Source organism: Mesoplodon bidens (assembly GCF_964165515.1).
Source record: "Mesoplodon bidens genome assembly, chromosome: 3".
Taxonomy (NCBI): domain Eukaryota; kingdom Metazoa; phylum Chordata; class Mammalia; order Artiodactyla; family Ziphiidae; genus Mesoplodon; species Mesoplodon bidens.
The window spans coordinates 149,632,431-149,660,328 of NC_138178.1; the positions used below are offsets into that span (position 1 = coordinate 149,632,431).

At 44.2% G+C, this 27,898-nt stretch overlaps 2 protein-coding genes across 2 annotated transcripts in view; one reads left to right on the forward strand and one right to left on the reverse strand.

Annotated features, from left to right (window-relative positions):
- Positions 1–362: 362 nt before the first annotated feature.
- The window catches only part of HEATR4 (HEAT repeat containing 4), a 36,446-nt gene continuing 8,910 nt past the window's right edge, over positions 363–27,898 (reverse strand). Inside the window, 13 exon segments of the mRNA XM_081228301.1 lie at positions 363–660; positions 14,980–15,038; positions 16,450–16,498; positions 16,502–16,578; positions 16,581–16,608; positions 17,938–18,016; positions 18,698–18,887; positions 19,750–19,819; positions 20,384–20,564; positions 21,491–21,609; positions 24,196–24,300; positions 24,945–25,105; positions 25,985–26,164. Of these exon segments, the coding sequence (XP_081084427.1) occupies positions 502–660; positions 14,980–15,038; positions 16,450–16,498; positions 16,502–16,578; positions 16,581–16,608; positions 17,938–18,016; positions 18,698–18,887; positions 19,750–19,819; positions 20,384–20,564; positions 21,491–21,609; positions 24,196–24,300; positions 24,945–25,105; positions 25,985–26,164 (1,457 nt within the window). The 3' untranslated portion in view covers positions 363–501.
- On the forward strand, positions 12,832–14,913 carry RIOX1 (ribosomal oxygenase 1). The gene has a single exon (XM_081229753.1). It carries the CDS (start codon positions 12,889–12,891, stop codon positions 14,860–14,862), a length of 1,974 nt encoding a protein of 657 aa, XP_081085879.1. The 5' UTR covers positions 12,832–12,888; the 3' UTR covers positions 14,863–14,913.

The window sequence follows — 27,898 nt, forward strand, 5'->3', positions numbered from 1 at the left end:
TGGCTTCCTTATTGCCTTCTGGGCTGCAGTTAAAGAACTTGCTCTAGAACAAGACTAGACTTGTAGATAGAAAACATCACTTAAGTCTTTCCTAGACTAATGGGATTCTAGTTTGGGTTTTAAAGGGCTCTTTGTATAGCTTACAAAAGATTCTGGGTCTTTGAATATTTCTATTCTAGTAAAATTTGGAGTTCTGACCTATATTTAGTATATGACTTTCCTGGGTTATGGAAAAATATGGACTGTCACCTAATGTGATGTCAATTTTCTTTAACCCTCTGTGTAAATGGTGCACATTAAAGAGTCAGGTTTACTGTTAAAAAGATTTTTCTTTATAAACATAATGACAGAGATTACACAACATCAGTTAAAGAGAAGAATGTGACTAGGTCCACTGCTGCCTGTGTCTTGGAGCAAGAGAAGGGCTCATCCTAGAAATAATTACCTTTCCTTCTAGGGGAAGAGGACATGACCCTGGAAAAAACTTGAGTTTTTACTTAGCTAGAGATCTTGGTTGTCAGATCCAAATGGTCCCATCGCAATCCTTTTTTCCCGGGCAGTGCGTAGATCTTTGACAAGTGATGAATGATCTCTGCTTCTTGTGTTTAGGCCCGGGACTGGACTCTGTGACCAGGGATTTGGTGTGCGGGGCCTCACAGGCTGCAGAGAGATATTAACATGTGAGCACATGTGCAAAATGTGGTCTCATGTGACAGATCCAAAGAGAAAGCCTTCTTCAGCCATGGTTTTATCAGAATAGCTCTGTGAACTACCATAATAAATAAGAGAATAGAATCTATGAGTCTAAGACCTGCCTGTTTTGACTGCAGTCAGCAGCCTAATGTGGAGAATATGCCTGAATTTCCCACCCAAGGCTTGGACCTCCACATGGTGATCTTTGGGGTTAGCCTGTGTTTTCTATGTCTTTATTAATATGTAGTAGTAGCAGCAGCTATGGGAACCATAGTAGCAATGACTAAAGAGCTTTATTCTTCACGTGTGCTAAGGTGGATTCACTCAGGGTGAACAGCCCCTGGGGACACAGCGCTGCTCTCTTTTCACCTTATAAACCAAAGTAGTGATGGCTATGATTGAGTTTGTACCTAGGTTAAAGCGTTCCCAGGAATCTAGGCTGTTCTAATGTTAATCTAGGTTTCTGTATTACTCTATGAAATAGTAAGAGAGTTATCTGTCTCATTCCCAAATGTATTCTTAGCTTAGGGCCAAAGTACAAATGGAATCCCATTTACTAAATGTCTAAATATTTAAATGTTATAAATCAAGCTAGTGGGGATTTCCCTGGTGGTCCAGTGGCTAAGACTCCCACTGCATGGGCCCGGTTTGATCCCTGGTCGGGGAACTAGATCCCGCATGCCACAACTAAAAGATCCCGCGTGCCGCAGGATCTTCTAAGACTGGGCGTGGTCAAATAAATAAATAAATATTTTTTAAAAAATCAAGCTAACAAACTGTTTTTTTAAAAATATATATATTTATTGACTTGGCTGCACCGCGTCTTAGTCGTGGCATGCGGGATCTATTTCCCTGACCAGGGATCGAACCTGGGCTTCCTGCATTGGGAGCATGGAGTTGTAACCACTGGACCACCAGGGAAGTCCCCAAACTGTTAACTAAAATACATACTATCACCTACATTGACAAAAAGACCAGGTTTGAATTTGGAATTTTTGCAGTCTTTGGAGCTCCTTACCAGAATGTGGTGGTGCAGGAAAACTGCATTATAAATAAATGCACCATGTTTTTCTTTTGTGATAGGAATCAAGCAAAATAGAATACATCAGAATTGTGTATTTGCAGGGAGCAAACCTGTAGTGGTACTACAAATGGTGAATTTTTAAAAATTTTAATTTAATTAATTTATTTTTTGGCCATGCTGTGAAGCATGCAGGATCTTAGTTCCCCAACAAGGGATGAAACCTGTGCCTCTTGCAGTGGAAGCATGGAGTCTTAACCACTGGACTGCCAGGGAAGTCCCTTGTGTATGTATATATCTTCCTCCTTCATTAAATAAAGAGGAAAAAATTTATTATGATGTCTAATGAATTTAATGGGATTATTTCTGATTTTTTATATTGGGTTGGCCAAAAAGTTCATTCGAGTTTTTCCCATAAGATGCTACAAAAACCCAAGCAAACTTTTTGGCCAACCCATACTTGACTATTCTTTAATTAATCTCAAAAGCCTATCCCCAAAGTTTGATATATGCCCACTTACATATATGCAGAAAGAACACCATGCCTTGTATAATATTTCTTATTTCACAAATAACTTATAATTTCAGCTACATATTATATTGTATTTTTGCTATTTAAGGAATAAGAACCAACACATTATTTATTATCTTGTTTTTCATTACTTAAAAAATTGAATAAATCAATTGTGACGGGCCACATCATTTTAATTTTAACTTTTAATTTTGACTTTCAAGATGTATTTCTGTCAATTACTTGTATTATATTCTTTGAATATTATACTTGAAATGAAAAATGAAGTCAAAATAAAAAGTAAGTCTCCCCTGCACATGAATGTTTGTAGCAACTTTATTCATAATCATTAAAAACTAGAATCAACTTTCAGTAGGTGAAATGAAAAACAAACTGTGGTACATCCATACAATGAAATATTGTTCACAGATAAGAAGAAATAAGCTCTCAAGCCACAGAAGACTTGGGTGAACCTCCTTGAATATGTATTGCTAAGTGAAACAAGTTAGCCTGAAAAGGCTACATATGTATGATTTTAATTATATGACATTCTAGAAAAGGCAGAACTACAGAGATAATAAGAAGATCACTGATTGTCAGTTGTTTGTGGGGAGGAAGAGAGGATGGAAAAGAGGAAGCACAGAAGATTTTTAGCATGGTTAAACTATTCTGCATGATACTGAAATGGTGGATACATGGCATTATGCATTTGTGAAAACCCGTAGAACTATACAGCACAAGAATGAAACTTAATGAATACAAAAAAAAAAAAAAAAAAAAACCCTCATTTACGAGGTCAGGGAATCCCAGGAAAAACCCAGACTATGACAATAGAATATAACTGTAACCTCAATTTAAATATATATTTTTGTTACAGTGTTAGGATGATGAAAAATATTTTCAAGCATAAACATATAGTATATTAGAATAAAATTCTGTCTGGAAGTTATTTCAAAATGGAAATGTAAGCTTAAAAAAAGATTAAATTTTCAACTTATAAGAAGAGCTTGTTTATTTTATAATTTTTTAAAATGGATGATGGTAGGTATCAAACTGTTATAGATTTAGTTGGATGCATTTTAAAGTAATGTAACAGTGTTTTTTTGTTTTTTGGGGATTTTTTGCGGTACACGGGCCTCTCACGGCTGTGGCCTCTCCCGTCGCGGAGCACAGGCTCCGGACGCGCAGGCCCAGTGGTCATGGCCCACGGGCCCAGCCGCTCCGCGGCATGTGGGATCCTCCCGGACCGGGGCACGAACCCGTGTCCCCCGCATCGGCAGGCGGAGTCTCAACCACTGCGCCACCAGGGAAGCCCAATGTAACAGTTTTAATTTAAAATATCAATATATATAAATGCTGGACTATGTAGATGTTAGAAATTAGACGCTTTGTGTCTATTTAAACTTAAAAAAAACGTTTGATGTCAATGAAAAAAGGTGAAGAGGTGACAACTTTTCACAATTCTTTTAGAGGGTCCATGAGCAAAAGAGTTGGAAGTTCAACATCCTAGACAGCATCTTACATGATGTACTGCAGGACTTGGCAGACTTCTGTGAAGGGCCAAATATTAATAGTATTTATTTTAGGCTTTGTGGGCCTGATGGCCTGTGTCAAACTGCTCAGCTCTGCTATTGTAGTATGAGAGTAGCCACAGACAGTTTGTAATGAATGAGTGTGGCTGTATTCCAATAAAATTTATCTGTGGACACAGAAATTTGAGTTTTGTACAAATTTTTTTTTTTTTTTTTTTTTTTTTTGCAGTGCGCGGGCCTCTCACTGTTGTGGCCTCTCTCGTTGCGGAGCACAGGCTCCGGACGTGCAGGCTCAGCGGCCATGGCTCATGGGCCCAGCCGCTCCGCGGCATGTGGGATCTTCCCAGACCGGGGCACGAACCCGTGTCCCCTGCATCGGCAGGCGGACTCTCAACCACTGTGCCACCAGGGAAGCCCTTGTACAAATTTTATTTCAGAAAATATTATTCTTCTTTTGATTTTTTTCAACCATTTAAAAATATGAAAATCATTCTTAGTCCACAGGGTGTGTAAAAACAGGAGTCAGGCCACATTTGGCCTGAGAGTTATAATTTGTTGATCCCTAATTTACAGTAATTTGGTAAAACAGTTTTACAAATTAGTGAGTCAGTAGTCTCAAAGTTAGACTGTGATCTGTCTCACATTTGCCAAAGCAAAGTCCTATATCCTTGAGGTCTTAAGCAAAATTATTCAGAAATGTATAAAGTTAAACATGAAATTTCTTCTATTGCCAATAATGCCATTCCCCAGAGGCAACCTCTGACTTCAGATATTCAACTGTGCAGTCACACACACAAATACAACACATGTGGTTTTAAAGAAACTATATATAAATGTATATGGATTTTTAAAAAAAGGGACAACATATATTGTTCTGCAGTTTGATTTTTCAGCTTACAATATATTTTCAACATCTTTCCTCGTCATTATTTTTAACAAGAATTCTTGAAACTTAGTCGACATTTGAGTCATTTCCAATTTTGAAATGATAAGCAATGAGCATCTGTATATATCTGTCTCTATCTCTGTCTCTATCTCTGTATCTATATATGTTTGTACACATGGGTGAATATTTCTGTAGAATAGATTCCTAGAAGCAGTATTACTGGATCAAAGATATCCACATTTTTATGTTGATGGGGTCATCCAAAAGTTTATCCTAGGGTTTCTCAACCTTGGTACATTTAGGGCCAGATAATTCTTTGTTGTGGGGCTGTACTGCACATTGTAGGATGTTTAGGAGCATCTCTGGCCTCTACGCACTAGATGTCAGTAGCATCTCCCCTGTTGTGACAACCAAAACTGTCTCTTAATATTGCCAAATATCCCCTGGAAGGGAGGGGGGCAAAATCATCTTGGGCTGAGAACCATTACCCTGGACACTTGTTCTTCTTTTTTCTTTAATTTCTTTTTCTCCCTATCCCCCTTTCAACAACTTATCATGTTATCCTTCCTTCAAAAAGGAAAAGTGCTTAAAGGAATTTGTGACTTAGTATATATCAGCCCTCTGTTATGGGATAAATTGTGTCTCCCAAAATTCATGTGTTGAAGTTCTAACCCCCGGTACCTCAGAATGTGACTATATTTGAAGATAGGGTCTTTAAAGAGGTTATTAAGTTAAAATGAGATTGTAAGAATGGACCCTAATCTAATATGACTGATGTTCTTATAAAAAGGAGAAATTTTAACACAGAATTATACAGAGGGAAGACCATATAAAGATTGGGAGAAGGCAGTCATCCACAAGCCAAGGAGAGAGGCCCCAGAAAACAGCCGTGCCAACACCTTGATCTCGGACTTCTAGCCTCCAGAAATTGTTGTCTGAAAATAAACTTCTGTTGTTCAAGTCAGCCAGTCTGTGGTACTTTGTTATGGCAGCCCTGGCAAATTAATACACCTTCCCAGTGTATTTGAATTTTAAATAAAGAATGAATGAAAAAGGCAATGACTTATCCAAAGGTATAACTATCTAACAATGAGATTTGGTGGGGGAGATAACTTTTCTGAGAGGATTCAGATCATTCTATGTAGATTTAAACATGGGATTGGCTCTATTCAACTTCTTGTCTACAGCAGCTTCTCTGATGAACAATTAGTAACTTCTATAATCTCAATGTCAAATTTCTTTCATTAAACAAAGATAATATCAAGTCAAAAAAATAAGAGCAAGGCAAGCAATGATTAGATATCCGAAGAAATGAAATGAATTAGGGAGAGTGAAGTTTGTTGTTTAAAACAACACTATATATGTTTTTCTTTTTTTTTTTTGGCCATGCCCCGCAGCTTGCGGGATCTTAGTTCCCCAACCAGGGATGGAACCCACGCCCCTGCAGTGGAAGCACGGAGTCCTAACCACTGGACTGCTAGGGAATTCCAAAAAAAACACTATATTTTTAATTGCACAAATGATATGTACAATGTAGAAAACCCAGACCATGCAAATATGCAAAGAAGAAAATAAAAATCACCTGAAATCCCACCATCCAAAGACGATCACTGTTAAATATTGTGGCATAAAGACTCCCAAACTTTTTTTAGTAGTACGTATATATGGATGGATGTATAGATAGAAATACACATACATATCGACACACACATATGTATCTCTCAAATGGGATCCTACCGTAATACCTATTTTGTCTGCTTTTTTTCTTATTCAATGATATATTGAGAACATTGTTCCATATCAGTAAATATATTTTTTTCTTTCTTTTTTTTGGCTGCACTGGGTCTTCATTGCTGTGCGCGGGCTTTCTCTAGTTGCAGCGAGGAGTGGGGGCTACTCTTCGCTGCGGTGTGCAGGCTTCTCATTGCGGTGGCTTCTCTTGTTGCGGAGCACGGGCTCTAGGTGCACAGGCTCAGTAGTTGTGGCTTGCGGACTCTAGAGCGCAGGCTCAGTAGTTGTGGCGCTTGGGCTTAGTTGCCCTGTGGCATGTGGGATCTTCCTGGATAAGGGATCGAAACTGTGTCCCCTGCATTGGCAGGCGGATTCTTGACCACTGTGCCACCAGGGAAGTCCCAGTAAGTATATTTCTGAAAATGGTTATTAATAGCTGCTTTTGTTGAACTAAGTAGAGCCACAGGAAAATGATGAAATTAAAAGTAAGTCAGTCTCCAAAAGGTGTCTCCCAGTCACAAGGGAAACTAGAAGACAGATAGCAACAACATTCTTTACTTGAGGAAATCACAAAATGTTGAAAAAAGAAAAGGATGAGGTCACAGGAAAGACTAAGAGGAGGAGATATTGTACAGGATGTGGAAAAGACAAATTTACAGCTCTCGTCTAGCTAAGCCCAGTGTTTCCCAGCTTTGCCAGCAGAGAAGCATAGCTCATCCCCCCAGTTCACTACAGGATGTGTCTACTGTCTATTGAAAACCACTCCCCTTGAAAAAGCAATGAAACCTCCCAGTGACATCCTTGACCTGCCCTTTGCAATATTTCCCTGGGGAATCTGATATCAGGGTCTGGCCAGCACACACAGCCTGTATGTCAATTAGGAAGAGGGCACCCCCTCTGCTGGCCCTTCCTCCAGACACTGCAGCCCTAGAGTAGGGCATGGGACTTTCAAGGATAACATCGGTTGGTTTCAGACCCTACTCTGGCCCTTGGCCAGGTAACTTTGTGCAGAGCGATACCTCACACGATGGCCTTGTCTGAAACGGTCCCACTGACCCATTTAAACTTCCACGGGGCACAGGCAAAAATAATCTTAATCTTCCCATCCCATGCTGTCATCCTGGCCAATTCAAGAACATCTCTGACTCCCCCACTCCTAGTTTCTCTGAACTAGGCCAGAGGAACAAAAGCCATCATACAGGTCCTTTCTCCATAATAATAAATTATAGCTACAATTTTTTAAGTGTTTAGATCTGTACCAGATCCTGTGCTAAGTGCCTTGCATGCATTATTTTATGCTCACAACCAAACATTATTTTCTTCATACATCTATGAAGAAGTATGTTCAATGACTATTCCTACTTTACAGATGAGATTACCGAGATCTGAGAGAGTAACTTGACTGAGCTAATGCCACAGATAATGAGTAGCAGGGACTCATTTCTGGTTGGTCTGCTTCCCACAAACATTTCCTGTGCATCTACTCTGTGAGAGCAATGTGCTAAAAGCAAGAGAAAGAGGCATAAGGAAGTCCTTTGCTTGAAGGAGTTTACAGTTTAGGAAGTTTAAGAAGGAATCTGACATATAATACACCAATACATGCACAATGTGCTAAAGCAATGTGAAAGGGCCAAAGTTCTCCTGTGACTAGGGAGATGGGAGAGCCTTTGGGGAGGAGATGGAATGTGAAATGCGCTTTAATAAGGGTATTTTTTTTATTTAAGATTTTTTTGATGTGGACCATTTTTTTTTTTTAAATCACAAACATTTATTACTTTCCCCAAAGCAGTTTGCAAAACATTTGGGAGGCAATGTAGAAGGTCCACTAGGTAGAATTAAAAGGCTCCTTTCTTTCCTTTTTTTTTTTTGAAATATAGTTGATTTACAAGGTTGTGCTAGTTTCTGGTGTACAGCAAAGTGATTCTGATATATACATATTCTTTTCCATTATAGGTTATTACAGGTATTGAATATAATTCCCTAATTCCTTGTGCTAAACAGTAGGACTTTGGTGTTTATCTATTTTATATACAGTAATGTGTATATTAATCTTTTTTTTTTTTTTTTCCTGGTACGCAGGCCTCTCACCGTTGTGGCCTCTCCCGTTGCGGAGCACAGGTTCCGGACGTGCAGGCTCAGCGGCCATGGCTCACGGGCCCAGCTGCTCCGCGGCATGTGGAATCCTCCCGGATCGGGGCACGAACCCGCGTCCCCCGCACCTGCAGGCAGACCCCCAACCACTGCGCCACCAGGGAAGCCTCTGTATATTAATCTTAATCTTAATCTCAAGATCCTAATTTATCCCTCTTCCCCCCTTTCCCCTTTGGTAACCATACGTTTGTTTTCTATGTCTGTCAGTCTGTTTCTGTTTTGTAAATAAGTTCCTTTGTATCATTTTTTTTAGATTCCACATATAAGTGATATATGATATTTGTCTTTGTCTGACTTATTTTACTTAGTATGATAATCTCTAGGTCCATCCATGTTGCTCCAAATGGCATAATTTCATTCTTTTTTATGGTATATATATATATATATATATATATATATATACACACACACACACACCACATATTCTTTATCCATTCATTTGTTTTTGGACACTTAGGTTGCTTCCATGTCTTGGCTATTGTAAATAGTGCTGCTATGAACATTGGGGTGAATGTATCTTTTCGAAATAGAGTTTTTGTCTTTTCTGGATATATGCCCGGGAGTGGGATTCCTGGATCATATGGTAGCTCTATTTTTAGTTTTTTAAGGACCCTCCATACTGTTCTCCATAGTGGCTGCACCAACTTATAGTCCCTCCTACAGTGTAGGAGGGTTCCCTTTTCTCCACACCCTCTCCAGCATTTATTATTCGTGGACTTTTTGACGATGGGCATTCTGACTGGTGTGAGGTGGTACCTCACTGTAGTTTTGATTTGCATTTCTCTAATAATTAGTGATGTTGAACACCTGTTCATGTGCCTTTTGGCCATCTGTATGTCTTCTTTGGAGAAATATCTATTTAGGTGTTCTGCCCATTTTTTTAAAAAGATTTATTTATTTTTATTTATTTATTTTGGCTGCGCTGGGTCTTAGTTGCAGCACACGGGATCTTCTTTGCAGCATGTGGGATCTTTTAGTTGCAGCATGTGGACTTCTTAGTTGTGGCATGCATGCGGGATCTAGTTCCCCGACCAGAGATCGAACCCAGGCCCCCTGCATTGGGAGTGCTGAGTCTTACCCACTGGATGACTAGGGAAGCCCCTCTGCCCATTTTTTGATTGGGTTTTTTGTTTTTTAAATATTTAGCTGTATGAGCTGTTTGTGTATTTTGGAAATTAAGCCCTTGTTGGTCACATCACAGATATTTTCTCTCATTACATAGGTTGTCTTTTCGTTTTGTTTATGGTCTCCTTTGCTGTGCAAAAGCTTATACGTTTGATTAGGTCAAAAGGCTTCTTGCTTGAACTGAAGTTTCTCTCCTATTCTTTTTTTTTTTTTTTTTTTTTTTGCTGTATGCGGGCCTCTCACTGTTGCGGCCTCTCCCGTTGCGGAGCACAGGCTCCGGACACGCAGGCCCAACGGCCATGGCTCACGGGCCCAACCGCTCCGCGGCATGTGGGATCTTCCCAGACCGGGGCACGAACCCATGTCCTCTGCATCGGCAGGCGGACTCTCAACCACTGCGCCACCAGGGAAGCCCTCTCTCCTATTCTTGATCAGGTCTCTTGTTTTGAGTTCCAGAGAATATGGCAGGGGAAACCAGCAACATTGTTTCTCATCAAGGCCCAGTATAAGCCCACATGTTGAGCTTCTTGGAGAGTTTGCAATTTCTTTTTTTTTTCTCTTAATCATTATTGGAGTATAGTTGCTTTACAGTGTTGTGTTAGTTTTTACTGTACAGCAAAGTGAATCACCTATATGTATACATACATCCCCTCTTTTTTGGATTTCCTTCCCCTTTAGGTCACCACACAGCATTGAGTAGAGTTCCCTGTGCTATACCTTAGGTTCTCATTAGTTATCTATTTTATACATAGTATCAATAGTGTATATATGTCAGTCCCAATCTCCCAGTTCATCCCAACCCCCGCCCCCCATTTCCCCCTTGGTATCCATAGGTTTGTTCTCTATGTCTGTGTCTCTATTTCTGCTTTGCAAACAAGATCGTCTATACCAATTTTTTCAGATTCCACATATATGTGTTAATATACGATATTTGAAAGTGTTCCCTGGGGAGGCAAAATTGCCCCCACTTGAGGACCACTGTAATAGACCATGTGAGAAATTAAAAGGGTAGATGTGACACCTGGGTAGGGGTAAAATCTAAATGCTTTCTCAAGGGTTTGGATAGGAATGTGAGGAAGAGGATTGAGAGATCAAACAGAACCACAGAAAAGGCCCTAGAGGCCATGTAGTCTAACCTGCTCATAATTGCTTGCAAGGTTGTAAACACTTTGGGAGGGAGTTTGGTAAAACCTATAATAATCACAAAAATTATCTCGCCCTATAATAATCACAAAAATTAAATTCACCCAGCAATTCCATTCTTGGTAATCTATCATAAATGATTCAAATGAAGACAAGTAATCTTTATGTATAAAGCAACAATAGTTACATGGGGACAGTGACCATGTTCTCGACAATTGCACCCTCATGCCTACCACAGTGCCTGTTAATGAGAGGCCCAGATTTAAGAAGTCGATTTAAGGTTCAGAGGAGGTGAGTTTGAAGATTCTGGAGAGAGAACTTGTAGCTAATAAAACAAAATCCCAGAGGGGGTGGGAAGGGCAGTTATCAAGAATACAAGAATGGCCCCGGGGGCTTCCCAGGTGGCGCAGTGGTTGAGAGTCCGCCTGCCGATGCAGGGGAAACGGGTTCGTGCCCCGGTCCCGGAGGAACCCACATGCCGCGGAGCGGCTGGTCCTGTGAGCCATGGCCGCTGAGCCTGCGCGTCCGGAGCCTGTGCTCCGCAACGGAAGGGGCCACAACAGTGAGAGGCCCGCGTACCACAAAAAAAAAAAAAAAAAAGAAGAAGAAGAATGGCCCTGATTCCCCCGAGGAGGCGCAGGTCGGCCCCCTCCCCACCCCTGCCACCCGAGTGAACTGGCTTGACGAGGGACCAAAGTTCCCCTAGACCAAGCATGGGCAGCTCGCAGAGAACACGTGTGACTCAGAGTTGGTCTCCCGCAGCCGCTCCGGGACACAGGAAATTTTTTGGATGGACGCTCAACTGCCACCAAAAACAGTGAAGATGTCGCTCACCTCTGCGTCCCCGGTGTCTACAAGAGCGCCTGGCATATGGTCACCTCTCAAGACCTTCTGAAGTAGGATAACACTAGACGTGGACTCTAAAAAGATTCTTAGGCAGCCTGTCTGTATAGTGAAGCTCCTTTGAGTCACTGACTGGAGAAACTTGGGTCACTTGGTTAAGCACAAGCCAATCATTGTGGCCTTAGGATACGGGATTCCACTGATGCTCCAGGCCTTCCATAGTCTGGGAGCATTCACTGTGTTCTGCAGCACTTCTGGAGACCAAGTTGAGCCCCAGCACAGGATGGTTCTCCAAAGGAAATTCAGTGTCTTTCGTGGTGGTGGGGGGCGGGGAGGGGATGGCCAGGATGGATGCTGGGCAGGTAGAGTCAGCATATGTTCACTGAATATGGAATTATTAAGTCAGAAAATATTCCTTTCCAGTTTAATTAAGAAGTAGCCTTGGAGATGAACTTGGGGTTTGAGCTGGATTAAACTAGCAAAGATGAAGGGAAGAAAAAGGAAAGTGTGCATTTCCTTGCAGGTTGATCGTGTGCTCTGAAACGTTAAGTCCCATGAAGGCAGGTGATAGTCTGTTTCGTTGTCTTGTTTATGATTGTTACCCCGATGCCATCGCAATGGCTGTCACTTAGTAGTCAGTAAACATTTGTTAATTAAAAAAATAAAATAAAAAAAGAATACAAGTAGAAAAGTCTGTAGCTTCATTTTCAGAGAGAGAGAGCAATGACTGAAAATTTGTAATGGAGAGAGGAGGAAGGGAAGTTAGGCGGAGGAATTTAGGGCTTCAATCAGTCTGTAAAGAGACCCAGGTGGACCGAAATTTGAACCTAGAACTTTGCCTGAGGGCATTCCTTGAAACCAAGAATTGTGCGCTTTCTCATGCAAAGCTGCTGGGGAACGTGTTTTTCAGAAACGGGTCCTCCCGAGGAACACTGCAATTTGCAGACACTAGAAGGAAAAAGTTCAGTAGCTAACTCTTTCTCCTGGAGTCCCTGGCAACTTGATTTGTAAACTGTCCCCTAAATATGGAATTCGTGTTAATTTGGCAGAGACTCCGCCGCTCTAGCGGGAAGCCATGCATTGAATTAACATTTTCTAATGGGGCCAGCGGGAGGCGCCGGCGGAAGAACGGTGAGCGGGGACAACTCAGAGGCGGCTGGAGCCCCACCCCTTTCCCAGAGTACACTGCGGAAGCCGCCTGCCTGAGCCGGCTTCTCGCCATCTCCCGCCGGGCTCGGGAGAAGGTAGGATCATGGACGGGCTCCGGGCTAGCGCTGGGCTGCTGAGGCGCGGGCGGTTGAGGCGCCGGCGCCAGCCACAGCCACATAGCGGGTCGGTCCTGGCCCTGCCCCTGAGGCCCAGGAAGATCCGAAGGCAGCTGAGGAGAAGTGTCGCGTCCCGGATGGCCGCGCTGAGGGCCCAGGCGCTGCCGAGCGAGGACTCGGAGGACTCGAGGGTGGAGTCGATGGTCGACGATCGCAGGGACCCGCTGGCTGGAGGGGCGGCGGCCCTCTCGGATGTGACCCGGCGGGAGCCGTACGGCCATCTCGGGCCCGCGGAGCTGTTAGAGGCCTCGCCCGCGTCCCGCTCCCTGCAGACTCCCCGCGCCCTGGTGGAGGCGCAGACCCCGCCGGCGCGCTTGGTGGAGGCGCAGACCCCGCCGGCGCGCCTGGTGGAGGCATCCGCCCTGCCGGCACGCCTGGTGCAGGCCTCGGGCCCCCCGCCGCGCTTGGTGGAGACCTCGGCCGTGCTGTGCTCTGCCCAGCACTTGGCGGCCGCCCCGCCGTCCATGGCTCCAGCGACGCTGTCGGGGCCGCAGGGGGAAATCGCGGGCGGGGAGCTGCCCTGGGACTCCCCTTTGCAGCGCGTCTTGGCTGAGCTGAACCGCATCCCCAGCAGCCGGCGTCGGGCGGCGCGCCTCTTCGAGTGGCTCATCGCGCCCATGCCGCCCGACCATTTCTACCGGCGCCTATGGGAGCGCGAGGCTGTGCTGGTGCGGCGGCAGGACCACACCTACTACCAGGGTCTTTTCTCTACCGCCGACCTGGACTCAATGCTGCGCAACGAGGAGGTGCAGTTTGGGCAGCACCTGGACGCCGCGCGCTACATCAGTGGGCGGCGCGAGACCCTGAACCCACCCGGCCGCGCCCTGCCCGCCGCCGCGTGGTCCCTGTACAGGGCCGGCTGCTCCCTGCGCCTCCTCTGTCCGCAGGCTTTCTCCACCACCGTGTGGCAGTTTTTGGCTGTGCTCCAGGAGCAGTTTGGAAGCATGGCAGGCTCCAACGTTTACCTCACGCCCCCTAACTCGCAGGGCTTTGCCCCCCACTACGACGATATCGAGGCTTTTGTGCTGCAGCTGGAAGGTAGGAAGCTCTGGCGGGTCTACCGACCGCGGGTTCCGACCGAGGAACTAGCCCTGACATCCAGCCCCAACTTCAGTCAGGACGACCTAGGAGAGCCGGTGCTACAGACGGTGCTGGAACCTGGAGATTTGCTCTATTTTCCCCGAGGCTTCATTCACCAAGCCGAATGCCAGGATGGAGTGCACTCTCTGCACCTGACCTTGTCCACATACCAGCGCAATACCTGGGGCGACTTCCTGGAGGCTGTACTGCCTCTGGCAGTGCAGGCTGCAATGGAGGAAAATGTGGAGTTTCGTAGGGGACTGCCCCGAGACTTTATGGATTACATGGGGGCCCAGCATTCGGAGTCTAAGGATCCGCGAAGAACTGCTTTCATGGAGAAAGTGCGGGTCTTGGTTGCCCGCTTGGGACACTTTGCCCCTGTCGATGCTGTGGCTGACCAGAGAGCCAAAGACTTCATCCACGATTCTCTGCCCCCTGTGTTGACTGAGAGGGAGAGGGCACTAAGCGTTTATGGGCTCCCAATTCGCTGGGAGGCTGGGGAACCTGTAAACGTGGGGGCCCAGCTGACAACAGAAACAGAAGTGCACATGCTTCAGGATGGTATAGCTCGGCTGGTGGGTGAGGGAGGCCATTTGTTTCTCTATTATACAGTGGAAAACTCCCGAGTTTATCATCTGGAAGAGCCCAAGTGCTTGGAGATATACCCCCAGCAAGCTGATGCCATGGAACTCCTGCTCCGCTCCTACCCAGAGTTTGTGAGGGTAGCAGACTTGCCGTGCGACAGTGTGGAGGACCAGCTTTCCTTGGCGACCATGTTATATGACAAGGGGCTGCTGCTCACCAAGATGCCTCTAACCTGAACTACTTACTCCCTGATTGCCAGAAACAAGACATTAATGATTCTCTCCTACCACCACCACTTTTTTTGAGGAAAAATTCATTCTTACCTTAATAACCATCACTGTGCTTACATTTACCTTTATGACTGCTTCAATGTCACAGAACTCAGACGGTCTTCTAGGAAACACCACCTCATCTAGGCACAAAAGTAAAAGCAGAAGTTGGAGGTGGAAGAAGGAGCTTTTTCTGAAGTAACCTTGATTCCTGATCGTTTGAGAGTACCAACCTCATCATCACCCTCAGGCTTCCGTGTACTGTGTGGCATTTGCTGTGTTACTCTGCTTGAGACATTAGAAGTTTTTATTTGGAATTTGCATCCTTCATTTGAGTTATCTTTCATCAGTTTGGGGGGAGGGTTGGGGTCAGTATCCTGTTTATTACTGTGAGTTTGTGTGAATGTTAGAAAAGTTATTAAAGTGCCAGAGAATGTTTTCCTTTTTCTAGGGCTAGATTATTATGTGGCATGGTCTGAAGAAATGTGGGAGGAGGGAGGTCGATAGGGAAAATCAACAGCTGAGGTGAAAGGTAACTTGGGGCCGTTGTAGGATTGGGACCAATTCTGCAACTTTGGGGATAATTTATTCATTTTAATCATGTTACTCGAACCCCAAACAGCACAATCCTATTAGAAAAGTTATGAGTATATTATGTTTTTAAAAGTGTATTATGGTTTTGCTCAGTGCTTGCTTGCATCAGTGGCTGGCACTGCTCCCAGAGAGACAGAATGTCACCTAGTTGTGCTGTCATAGGCCTCAGTCAGCCAACTTGTAGCAAGCTGGCCATGAGGGAAGGCTGGTGTTCAAGTTACTTTCCACTCTCATTTTTTTCTGGCAGTTGGAAGAAACTTCCCCAAATCTGGCAAGTGAATATTCTCATGGTTGGTGGAAAAGAGCCTGGTGTACCAGAGAGAGCACTGGACTTGGAACCAGAAGACCTGGGTTTGGGGTGGTGGCTGGTGGGCAGCTGGCTGAATGACCTGAGGCTGCTGCTGCGCCTGGGCACACTGATTTTGTAAGTATGTTTTGGTACAGCTTGATGTCTACACCTCATCATTTAGGTTGTATCTGGAACTTTTAAGATCCTTTCACCGTAACTGATAGGTTGAGTTATGTAAAGCTGAGAACTTTATGAAATCGTTTTTTCTTAAAGTTGCAAAAGCGTAGATGTACGTATAATCTCACTTTCCAGAGGTACTATTACTATTCAAGGTTAAGCTTCAAGGATTTTTCTGAGTGCTTAACCAGACGTACACATGGCAGTTTTTTGTTCTTCTAAGGCGTCCTTTTTTTTGACCTAACTTTCAAATTGGTTCAGATAGAATTACATCATTTTTTTTTTTTTAAGGGGCAGATAGCAAATCAGAGCCTGGGGGAGGGGGACAAGGAAAAGATAACAGAAGGACTGAGAGGATGGTGGCCAAGAAGAAAAGAAAGTGTCCTTTCCTGGCTCTCATCCTACAGGGCTCACAACTAAGTCCCCAAACATCCAATCCTGAAAAAGGCTTGTTAAAGGAGTCAAGGCATAGGATTCACCCCTAGAAAACTTACCCTGAAAAGTTTCTTGGAGAAAAGTACAGAATTTCGGTGGTTTTTGCCCCTATTTGGGTTGCATGTAAACACGTTTTGCTTCCTCCTTCACTTTTCCTATGACTGTCTCAATCTTGAATATTTTCTGTATAACAGTTCCTTTTGGCTTAGTGTTTGAATCTGAATCAGAACAAATGTTGAAAAAACCAACTATACTAGGCTGTAAATCATCAAAAAACGTTAATAAAGTAGCATTGCCTCATGCTTATTAGTATTAGGTGGTACGTAAATGCCTGAGAACATTGTTCTCTGGTGATATTGGTTGGACATTTTTCACATCTATTATTGAAAAATTTACTTTAGCTTTTTGGGCATGATGAAAGGAATCTGCTAAGAAATGCTTGCTTGATGTGAAATTGGTTTTGTGAATTATATGAAGAATCTTTTGCCTTTTTAAAGTCCTTTTCCCTCGATTTTTCTTTTTTTTTTTGTGCGGTACGCGGGCCTCTCACTGTTGTGGCCTCTCCCGTTGCGGAGCACAGGCTCTGGACGCACAGGCCCAGCGGCCATGGCTCACGGGCCCAGCCGCTCCGCGGCATGTGGGATCTTCCCAGACCGGGGCACGAACCCGTTTCCCCTGCTTCGGCAGGCGGACTCTCAACCACTGCGCCACCAGGGAAGCCCATCCCTCGATTTTTCATCTCCTCTAACAGCTTTGAAAAATTAGAACCACCTATTCAGCTAGAGTTCCTTTGGTGAAAGAGCCCAGATTAGGAATTAAGGAAAGTTTAGAAGGAAAAAAGAAAATCTAGGGACTTCCCTGGTGGCATAGTGGTTAAGAATCCGCCTGCCAATGCAGGGGACATGGGTCCGAGCCCTGGTCCGGGAAGATCCCACATGCCACGGAGCAACTAAGCCTGTGCGCCACAACTACTGAGCCTGTGCTCTAGAGCTGGCGAGCCACAACTACTGAAGCCCGTGTGCCTAGAGCCCATGCTCCTCAACAAGAGAAGCCACTGCAGTGAGAAGCCCGTGCGCCGCAACGAAGAGTAGCCCCCACTTGCAGCAACTAGAGAAAGCCTTGTGCAGCAACGAAGAACTAACGCAGCCAAAAAAAATTAATTAAAAAAAAAAAATCTAAGGGGCCTATTCCAGTCCCTCATTCCTTCTTTATGCCTATCTGCAAAAAAGAAAGAACTTGGGTTTAGAGGATGGTGGGGAAAAAAAGGGAAGGAAAGGAAACAATATGTCAGAAACAACCGATTTTGAGGGCTACTTGATAGGACTAAGGGGATTTTTGTTTTGTTTTACTTTTTACTAGTAGGATTTTATAATCCTATCTTGCACAGATGTATTTTGTATCTTCAAGTGAGATATTGTATCTGGGGCTATAGAAAGTATTTCTGTGTTGGGGAAGAGGGTACGTACATGCTTAGGGGGAAAAAGGGGCCTGAGGAACTCTTGAGAGCCCTGAATTTTTTCTTGAAAACATAGCTTGTACTTATCTACCCTGTTCTTGATCTTCTGAAGCATTTCTTGGTTTCCTTCATTTTCTAAGTTGAGTATCTTCATTGCATGATGAATTTCTCTGAAAGGTAAGAAGGACTTCTTAGGTTGTTCTTCCTATCCTTAAAGCATGGAGGTGGAAAATACAGGACTTGGAATCAGACAAGAATCCTAAGTTCCAATCCTAACTGCAGTTTTGCTGAGCTTTATTTGCAAAAATCGTATGATGCTTAGCTTGTAGGGGTGTTCTGTAGTTTTTGAGATGATATACTTGAAGGTACTAGTAGATATTATTTATTGAACACCTTTATGACAGGTACTAACATGTTATCTCATTAATCATCACCACAGACCCATAAGGCAGACTGCCGTCTGCGTTTGATACATGAAAAAATGGGCTCAGAGAATTTAAGTAACTTACCCAGACTCACAAAGCTAGCACATGTCTGAGCTGGGGTTCAGATCCTGGTCTTTTTGACGCTAAAGCCTATCGTCACTAAGTAGGCACTTGATAAATGTAAGTTGAATAAAAAAACCCACCTGGGATGATGAACAAGTACATAAACTACATGAGCTTGACTTTTAATCTAATTCAGGCCAGTTTTTCTGTTACCCACTTGCTAAGTAGATGAATGGCCCAGGTGAGCCTGTGCTTTTTACAGCCATTAAGCAGCCTGGAAAGGCAGGCACATACTCTGTTAACAAGGGTGGGAGAGTTGGCAGTACAAGAGGTCATGGCAGGAACCAGAGGGTTAGTGCTTACTTTAGAACAGCATCATGGTTCTCTAGGAGCAGCACGTCTAGGAAGGTGTCCCTGACTTGGTCTCCTTGAAGCTTGAGGGCTAGGATGCTGCGGCAAGCCTCTAGTCGTACACCTGGTGATACTTCACAGTGGATAGCCCAGAGCAGGAGGTCTGTCAGTTGGGGACTCACGTGGCCAATTTGTCCCAAAGCTGCAGAGATTAGAGGGCAGCGTGTTCCACTGTCACTTAAGATTGAGTTTGCTATATCCTTGCATCCAGAAATGGCCTTATTAATAAATAATAATAATAATAAGGTATAGGCAACCACTTGCTAAATTAAATATTGCAAATACTAAACTAAGTATTTTGTCTTTACCGTCCCTTTTGGATGACAATTACCATTAGAATTTTAGGAATGGGTTAGAATAGGACATTATCCCCAGAGAATTCCCAGAAGCGGGGTATTCCATGCCATCCTTGTCCATTAGCATGTGAGAATATTACCTATATTACCTATTTATCTAGGAATGAGATATGGGATAGATAACTCAGAAGACCAACCTAGTCAAGGGAGGGTAACGGGGAAAGAAGGCACAATTACTTCGCAGCTTAACCCAGGGCTGATTCTTATAGGGACCTGCCAGACTGTCAGAGAGAAACAATGCCAAAAATCCCTAAAAAGAAACTCTAGGAAATTTGAGGGCAGAATTTTAGGTTTGTAGCAGTCTTGAATCTGGTCTGACTTTTACAGAGTCCTATGGTTGAAACCTCCAGGGAAAGCAAGTATATCCAACAGTGGATACCTACTTGGAACTCATACCTAATTCTGTTGGCAGGGATTGTCCTGTCAGCCCTTTGCCTTAATGCGTTTGACATAGACCTAGACGCCTTAACTAAAAATTAAAAAGAACAAGAAAATAATCTTTAATTTCTCAGGCAAGGAACTTCTGAGAAGCTGTGATTATCCCCTCCCTTATACTCTACTTTCTTCCTAAAGAGATTCTGGGGATCATCTATACTAAAATACAGGAAGGGATTAGAGGTTGAGGAGCTGGGGCCACTCCTGTAATACCTTGAATGGCAAAGGCCTTGATTTTCCAGCAGGGATCTCTCTGTATGAGATTCAGAAGGCATTCAAGGACCTGGGATGGATAAAAGGCAGTGCTGAGTGGAGAGAATCAGAGCAAGAATGAACCAGAGACAGGGACCCCTCTTGTCTAAATGTGCTTTAACTGGAAAAGTGGCCTTCTATCAAATCTAGTGAAAAAATGAGCTGGAGCCAGAAGTACTGGCTTAGGCGCATAGTGTTCTTATCTCCTATCTGTAGATTGATTTTCCCAGCTCACAGATCTATGGCCATATAGGCTTCTTTGAATACCTCCATCAGCTTTTCCACTAATAACTAGGGATTATAACTCGATTCACTGGAGTCGATCCCTAAGCCTATCAGCACCCATGTAATGAGAAGCTAGTTAACTGAGGTGAGAACAGGATTCAGGGGTGTGCTCTAAAATGAAGTCTAGGCTGGCTTGGAGCTAAGTGTGGTCCTAACTGTTGTTGTGGCCTGTATATCTCCTCACCTTCCTGGTTCTGATCTCTCATTCTGTGTCCCCACAGAATGGTGAGTATACTATGTATGAATGAAGCACAGGGTAATGCCCTCTTGGGTTAATCAGGTAAGATGGGTACATGTTTCCTTGACTCACCATATTATCATGGATCTGCAGGGCACCAGCAGCCAAGCAAGCTGCCTGCCGAACTGCCGTGAAGTCATCAGAGAAGCAGTTCAGGAAGCTTGGGAGAAGTTTGGCGGTCATGAGCTTGAGCCCACGAATCAGGGAGAGGGCTTCCACACGCTCCTGGAAGTTTCCTTGGCCCAGCTTGACTCTGTAAGGCACAGGTGCTTTTATTTTCCCTCCTTAAACTTTTGGTCCCTCTCCCTACACCCACCCCCAGTGCCCCCAGGATAAAATCCAACTTCTTTAGGCTCTCCATTATCCATTCCCACCCTTTCCTACTTAGCCTTATGCACATTAAGTTTCACCAGGTAGAGAGACCTCAACTGTTTTATTTACTTGAATCCCTATTACCTAGAGTATGCTAGGTGCTAAACTATGTTGAATGACTGAATAAAGGAAACTTTAAACATGGATCTCTTGCTACAGTCAAGTTCTCTTCCCCACTGCCCTCATATGTGCCACGTTCATTTCTGTATTTGGCTCCCGGTGTGGAAGGTCTTGCCTTCTCTCTGCCTACGTAGTCTTACCCATCCTTCGTGAAACTTGACTTTGCTAGGCATTTGTGTATCTTGCCTGCATAATCAGAATCATGTCATACATTTGAACTCTCAAACATCTAAAACAGTGCCTAACACCTAGTGGGCATTCAATTAATGATTCTTCCCTTAGCCACATTGTTAGTGTCTGTAGGGGCTGTTAATGTTTTATTTTATTAAAAAAAAAATCCTGCAATGGGATCTATACAATGCTGAGCAGACAGAGCAGCTCAACAAATGCTGGCTGGCTGGAGCCCAGGCTCCCTGAACACTTTAATTAAAAAAAAGCTTCTTGGGCTTCCCTGGTGGCGCAGTGGTTGAGAGTCCGCCTGCCGATGCAGGGGACACGGGTTCGTGCCCCTATCCCGGAAGATCCCACATGCCGCGGAGCGGCTGGGCCCGCGAGCCATGGCCGCGGAGCCTGTGTGTCCGGAGCCTGTGCTCCGCAACGGGAGAGGCCACAGCAGTGAGAGGCCCGCGTACAGCAAAAAAAAAAAAAAAAAAAAAAGCTTCTTTCTCCATGTTGACAAGGTCTTACCTGATGGTGTCATGCACCTCTTTCCCAAGGCTCATTTGCCCCAGAGCTTGGGCAGCTGCTTGTCTCACTTTCTTATTCCAGTCACTGAACATCAGCTGGATCAACTTATGTTTCATATCCTACACATAGGTGTAATAATTAGCTACCATTTATTACCAAGTCAATTTTGTACTTGGCCCTGTGCTAATAAGTATTCTTACCCATCACATAATCCTCTCAAACAATCCCATAAGGCAGATATTACCATTTATAGGTGACAGAATGGAGGCTTAGATTTCTTGCCCAAGGTTAACCTGTTGAGTGCTGGAGCCAGGACTCAGACCCAGGCCTGTTTTTTTTTTTTTTTTTTTTTTTTTTTTTTTTTTGCGTTACATGGGCCTCTCACTGTTGTGGCCTCTCCCGTTGCGGAGCACAGGCTCCGGATGCGCAGGCTCAACAGCCATGGCTCACGGGCCCAGCTGCTCCGCGGCATGTGGGATCTTCCCAGACCGGGGCACGAACCCGTGTCCCCTGCATCGGCAGGCGGACTCTCAACCACTGCGCCACCAGGGAAGCCCCCCAGGCCTGTTTTTGAAGCTTATGCTTTATTTATTCATAAATTTATTTATATTTATTTATTTGTTTATTTATGGCTGTGCTGGGTCTTCGTAGCTGCATGTGGGTTTCAGTAGTTGTGGCTCGTGGGCTCTAGAGTGCAGGCTCAGTAGTTGTGGTGCACAGGCTTAGTTGCTCTGCGGCATGTGGGATCTTCCCAGACCAGGACTCAAACCCATGTCCCCTGCATTGGCAGGTGGATTCTTACCCACTGCACCACCAGGGAAGCCCGAAGCTCGTGCTTTAAACTACTATATTATATCGGGGCCAGCATAATCTGTACTTGAGACTCTTAAAATTTGAAAGTGATACATTAGTAGGGTGACCAACTCATTCCAATTTGCCTGGGACTTTTCCTGGGTTTAGTACTCAAAGTCCTATGTACTGGACAAGCTAGGACAGTTGGCCACCCTATGTGTTAGTATGTCTCTCAAAGGGGAAGGGACGAAGATTACTAGTTGGTGATTATGTAATGTGCCCAAAGCTATTCTCCCTGCCTGAAACATCTCCCTTTTCCACCCCTATCTGATACCTGATGTTTTCCTCTTCTTTTAGGATTGAACTCAAAAAGCATCTCCTCAGTGAACTCTCCTCTGCCTTCTGTAAGCAATAGGAAATCCCCATACTACTTTACAGCTACTTCTGTTATAGCTATTTACATGTAACATTTACCAAGATGTGTTATCTTTGCATCCCCAATGGTAGCATGCGGCCCAGCATGTAGGATGTGGTCAGAAACTGCTTGCTTACTGAATGAGTGAAAGGACTGATGGACATATTGCTTAACCCCAGCAGTCTCATGTGAAGTTCTCATCTTTACCCCGCCCCCTGCTTGCTCTGCATGGCTTTTTATTTTCAGTTGGCCATCCTGAGTAACAAGTGCTGAGGAGGTGAATGTGCAAATTAATCAGATGTTGTTAAAATGGTATTGTTAAATGCAGGTTCTGATTGAATTGACCAGAGGTGAGATTTTTCACTTCCAGCAAGCTCCCAGGTGATACCTATGCTGCTGGTCCAGGACTTTGGCAGCAGGGTACTACATGGCAGTCGAGGCAGAATTAACCCAGACGAGAATTATACTGATTACACTGAATGGCCAGGTTTTGTGCTTCCCACATCAAAATGTGAGGGTCAAGATGGAGGGTGCTCTCTTCTCGTGGGAATGGCAGTGTCCTGGCCATTTTGGAGTTACTCAGTGTTATAAGGAAAAGACAGTGGCACATAGGAAGAAGGGAAAAGTCCCATTTGGACAGCTGAAGTTGATTTTAAAATAATGGCAAGAAGGAGGTCAGGTGAAAGCCTAAATGATGGTCACGGTTTCCCATGCCTGGAAGTCTTTTTTTCAGTTCTGTCCCAAGTCTCGCTCAGCTGACCCACACTCCTTCCTTCACAGTTCTTTTTTTTTTTTTTTTTTTTTTTTTTTTTTTGCGGTACGCGGGCCTCTCACTGTTGTGCCCTCTCCCGTTGCGGAGCACAGGCTCCGGACGCACAGGCTCAGCAGCCATGGCTCACGGGCCTAGCCGCTCTGCTGCATGTGGGATCTTCCCGGACCGGGGCACGAACCCGTGTCCCCTGCATCGGCAGGCAGACTCTCAACCACCACGCCACCAGGGAAGCCCCCCTTCACAGAACTTTAACGGATAGGTTCAGCCCACACTAATCTCTCTGAAAAGTTTTGAGTACATTACATTTATCACTTGTTCTTGAATCATTTGTGTATGTTAGTCTTGTTACTCTAACTCTAATGTCAGGTTTTTGAAAGTAGGGACAGTATTGACTGATACTTATAAAGTACCTTGATGTGGAGGCAATGTCAAATTACTATAAAAGTTTCTAAACTTTTCTCTTTTTTTTTTTCTTGCTTACTTCATTGTAGGTAGGTTACAAACAGTTTGTGGACTGCCACCAGGCTGAGAAGCAGTGGCTTAAGTAATAGAACGATATGCTGGCATTTGAAGAGGATTCTGGGTTAAGAGTAAGAGGTAGCAATATGGGAACAGAGATCTGTTTGGCAAGAATGGGATACTAGATAGCAGCAAAAAGTGGAAGAGCTCCCTAGCTCAGTTTTGCTTAGACTTTCTGTCCTGGAAACACAGGGAGAGAAGGCTTACCACACTGACATTTCCACCAATCTGGGAGAGAGCTCGGCAGGCTACAATCCGGTCTTTCCATTGATAGCTATTCAGCTCCACGGCAAGCATGGTATGTATCAGGGTCTGCGGAAATGGAAGACGTGTATGGATATCCATGATCACTTTTAGAGATGTTGGGACCTTGAAGAAGTTATATCCTAACCTGGCATCCAGCATAGTTAATGTCACAAACACATGAGATGCCCGTTGCTAGCAAAGGAAAGAGTGGGTTTACAATGGGGCACTCTTCCATCCAAGCCAACTGATTTCTGGGGAACAAATCAGGGAACAAAATACAGATTTAGTAATCTGAACAGAAAATTCCTGGGACCTTCTCTTCTTAATTTAACTATCTTTCCCCCTAAAATGATTTGTATATGCCTCAGTCTGTGAGTTTCACATTTCTACTGGAAGCAAACAGAATTGTAGGTCTGTGTGGTTTTCAATGGTAAACTTCTAGCAGAAGCAAATTCTGCATATCACAACTTTTCTTGCCTACAAAGTTAGAAACCATCTGCAGCCTACTTTTCTCACCTTTCTCAGCTAGCTGTTGTCACGTTTCCTTGTATACACCCCGGTTCACCCACACTTAGTCCGGTTTTACCTGTGCTTGAGATTATCCCTACCCAACCACCTGCATTTTCAGTTCCTTCCATGGGCCGACCTCAAAGACCCAATTGTTCCCCCCAAACTCGGTTTCTTTCTCTGACCCTGTAATGGACACATACTGTCTTCCCACTTAGATGGCTCAGGAGCATACAAGACTGTTGCTCAGTGTCCTCATTCTTCTTGTTAAACAGCTGATGGAGGATCCTCTGAATCACAGGGTAAGTGGCAGCACCTTCCAGAGCCAGGCACTGAGCTGCAGCCCAGCTGTCCACGCTATTACCTGCCACAGTGGGGTGAAAAAGGAGTCCAGAATGGCGGTCTCTTCTCCCCACAGAGAGAGCAGCCTTTGGGTTGGTACACAAGGCTGCTACCTGCCTGATATCTCACTTCCCTCTGCCCCCTGTCTCGAAATTCAATCCCTTATTTAAATCACATTTAAATGGATTGTATCAAGGTTCTAAATATAGACTGAAAATCTTAACCTGAAAAGTCAAATCCTAATATGTTTTTGTTAGGTAACAGCAGGAAGGCACTTCCAGCCTGGGTGAGAGATACAGTTGTCCCTCTCACTAGAGATTGGGAAGTCTGGAGTGGAGGCTTTCTTAAGACAGATGAGTTAAATTGTTGAGTATCTCCATGCCGAAGGCCAAACTGGTCAGCCAGTTGTCCTCCACCCCTGCCGCCACGCAAGGAGCAGGTACATCTTTCAGACAGCATTTGGGCACCTTGGGCCTATCATCTGACAGAACCTTTTTGCTTGTATTACTCCAACAATGCTTGTGGACAATGCCTGTAAGTTAATGTGCAAAAATGGAAGCAAGATGTGTTCAAGTGGTGATTTAAAAAAATTTTAGAACCTATTCTTTAATATTAGTACATTATCTTTTCAATTGGAAATCTGGTTGTATGAAAGGGGACATGGTTTCTGTTCAAATGCACCTATGAAACGTTTAGCCCAGGTACCACTAGGTGGCAGTATACCTATTTTGTAAAGTACCTGGGAAGAACAAATCTCTGAGTATCTAATGGAAGCCCAGACCCAATACAGTAGACATCATAGAGCATGATGGTGGAGAGGAAAGAATTAGGAAAAGCTGATGGTGAGATGTCCTCTCTTTACCCCATATTTCCAGGTCAGAAATTACAAGGAGTTACTCACCCTTCAAAAGGGCAGTCTGCATGATTTCCCGGGCAAGAAGATTATGTGACTGTATGGCATATTGGCATACTGCTGCTGCCATCCGCACACTGGCATTCTTGTCACAAAGAGCAGCCTTTAGGGGGGGCTGTAGAACCTCTGGCAAGTCCTGGGTAGATGGAGCTTTGACGGTTTCCTTGTCTGTGATCAAAAGAAAGCCAGTAAGAGGGTGCTAGCTAGCCCCTTTGCTTTTCTCTGAAACACAGCTTTTTCCTCTAGTCACATGGTGGCCAACCTCAGGCTCAGTTGCAGATGCTTACTGCTTCTTAATATAATTAGAGTTTAGCTGAGCCCCTACAATGGGCAGGATTTTAAGGCTGACTTTTGTGCTGGGTATTCCTGTTCCCAATCCTTTATCATCTGGCCTCTACAGAGCTGTATTTAAGCCAAAGGAGAATGTTTCCAGCTAGGCTATGGTGACCATCACCATTAGTTTTAGTGATGAAAATCAACCTATTTATATATTTTTGTATTTTTAATAATAATAGCAAATATATTTAGGTAATGCTTTGCTGCTTATATAGTGTTTCATATTCATTATCTCATTCAGTCTTCTAACCCTCATTGAAGTAGGCAAGGCACGTATGACTGCAGAGCTCACCTGAAATATGTGTATTGCAGGAGTCCTTTCAGGTTTAACTAAATAGTCTCACAAGACTATCATAGGCCACACATGGCACTAATCTTTGGAAGGAAATAGGATGGAAGCATAGTTTGCCAACAGGACAGCATCAGGCGTTCCTTTTGGCAAGAGTTCTTGAGGTGGTTTGTCTAGCGTTCCATGGAGCCTTCTGGGGACAGCTCAGGAGCATGGAATCGATTCCCAGGTATGTATGTGTCTTATGTTCCACCAGAGTTATTATCTCTTTTATATAACAACTCCATAGATATAACTCCAGGGTCCTCAAAGGGCATGCTTTGACAAGTTACAGCATTCGTGGGAGCCCAGAGGATGGTGCCTCCTTCAGGCATGTATATTTCACTTACAGTTCTTCCCAGTCCAGATGTAATTTATCAGTCAGGGTTCATTTTTATCATAAGCAATGTTGCCTACAAAGATAGTTCCTACCCTTATCAGGTTATCGGGACAACAGGTAGGCATTTAACTAAAACCCATTTCTCAAGTAAGAGGGGAAAGCGTTTTGTTAACCTTTTGTCCACAACTAGTTTCATTTTATAGATAAGGAATTTGAAGTTCAGAGAGGTTAACTGACTTCCCAAGATGTGGCAGAGCTAGTTCTATAGCTGAGGTTTTAGAATTTCTAATCTGTCCTTTTTGCTACTACTGTGGGCCACTGTGCCATCTGTTAAGAATGGGCTAGGTGGAAATATGTGCATTTCAGGGGAACAGATAGAAGTCAATTATTTCAAGAAATAATGAGTAAGATAATTTTCTTTGGAAAGTTGTGGGGAGGAAACAAGACAAATCAAAATCTAGACACCCAGGAAAGGGATCACATGAAAGGGAATGACAAAGGTGTTCTCTAATGTATGTGGAAGATTTGGGGATAAGATAATATCTCTTGCCACCTATTGAAGGTTTTCTCTATGTACCAGGCACTAACACACATCATCCCATTTAATACCCAAGGAAATAAGCGTTTAAAATAAAGAATGTGTGGGCTTCCCTGGTGGCGCAGTGGTTGAGAGTCCGCCTGCCGATGTAGGGGATGCGGGTTCGTGCCCCGATCCGGGAGGATCCCACATGCCGCAGAGCGGCTGGGCCCGTGAGCCATGGCCGCTGGGCCTGCACGTCCGGAGCCTGTGCTCCGCAGCGGGAGAGGCCACAGCAGTGAGAGGCCCGCGTACCGCAAAAAATAAATAAATAAAATAAAATAAAATAAAGAATGTGTACATGTGGAAGCATATTAGCAG

Coding starts and splice junctions, on each gene's coding strand:
- RIOX1 (XM_081229753.1), top strand. CDS start 12,889: ATGGACGGGCTCCGGGCTAGCGCTGGGCTGCTGAGGCGCGGGCGGTTG.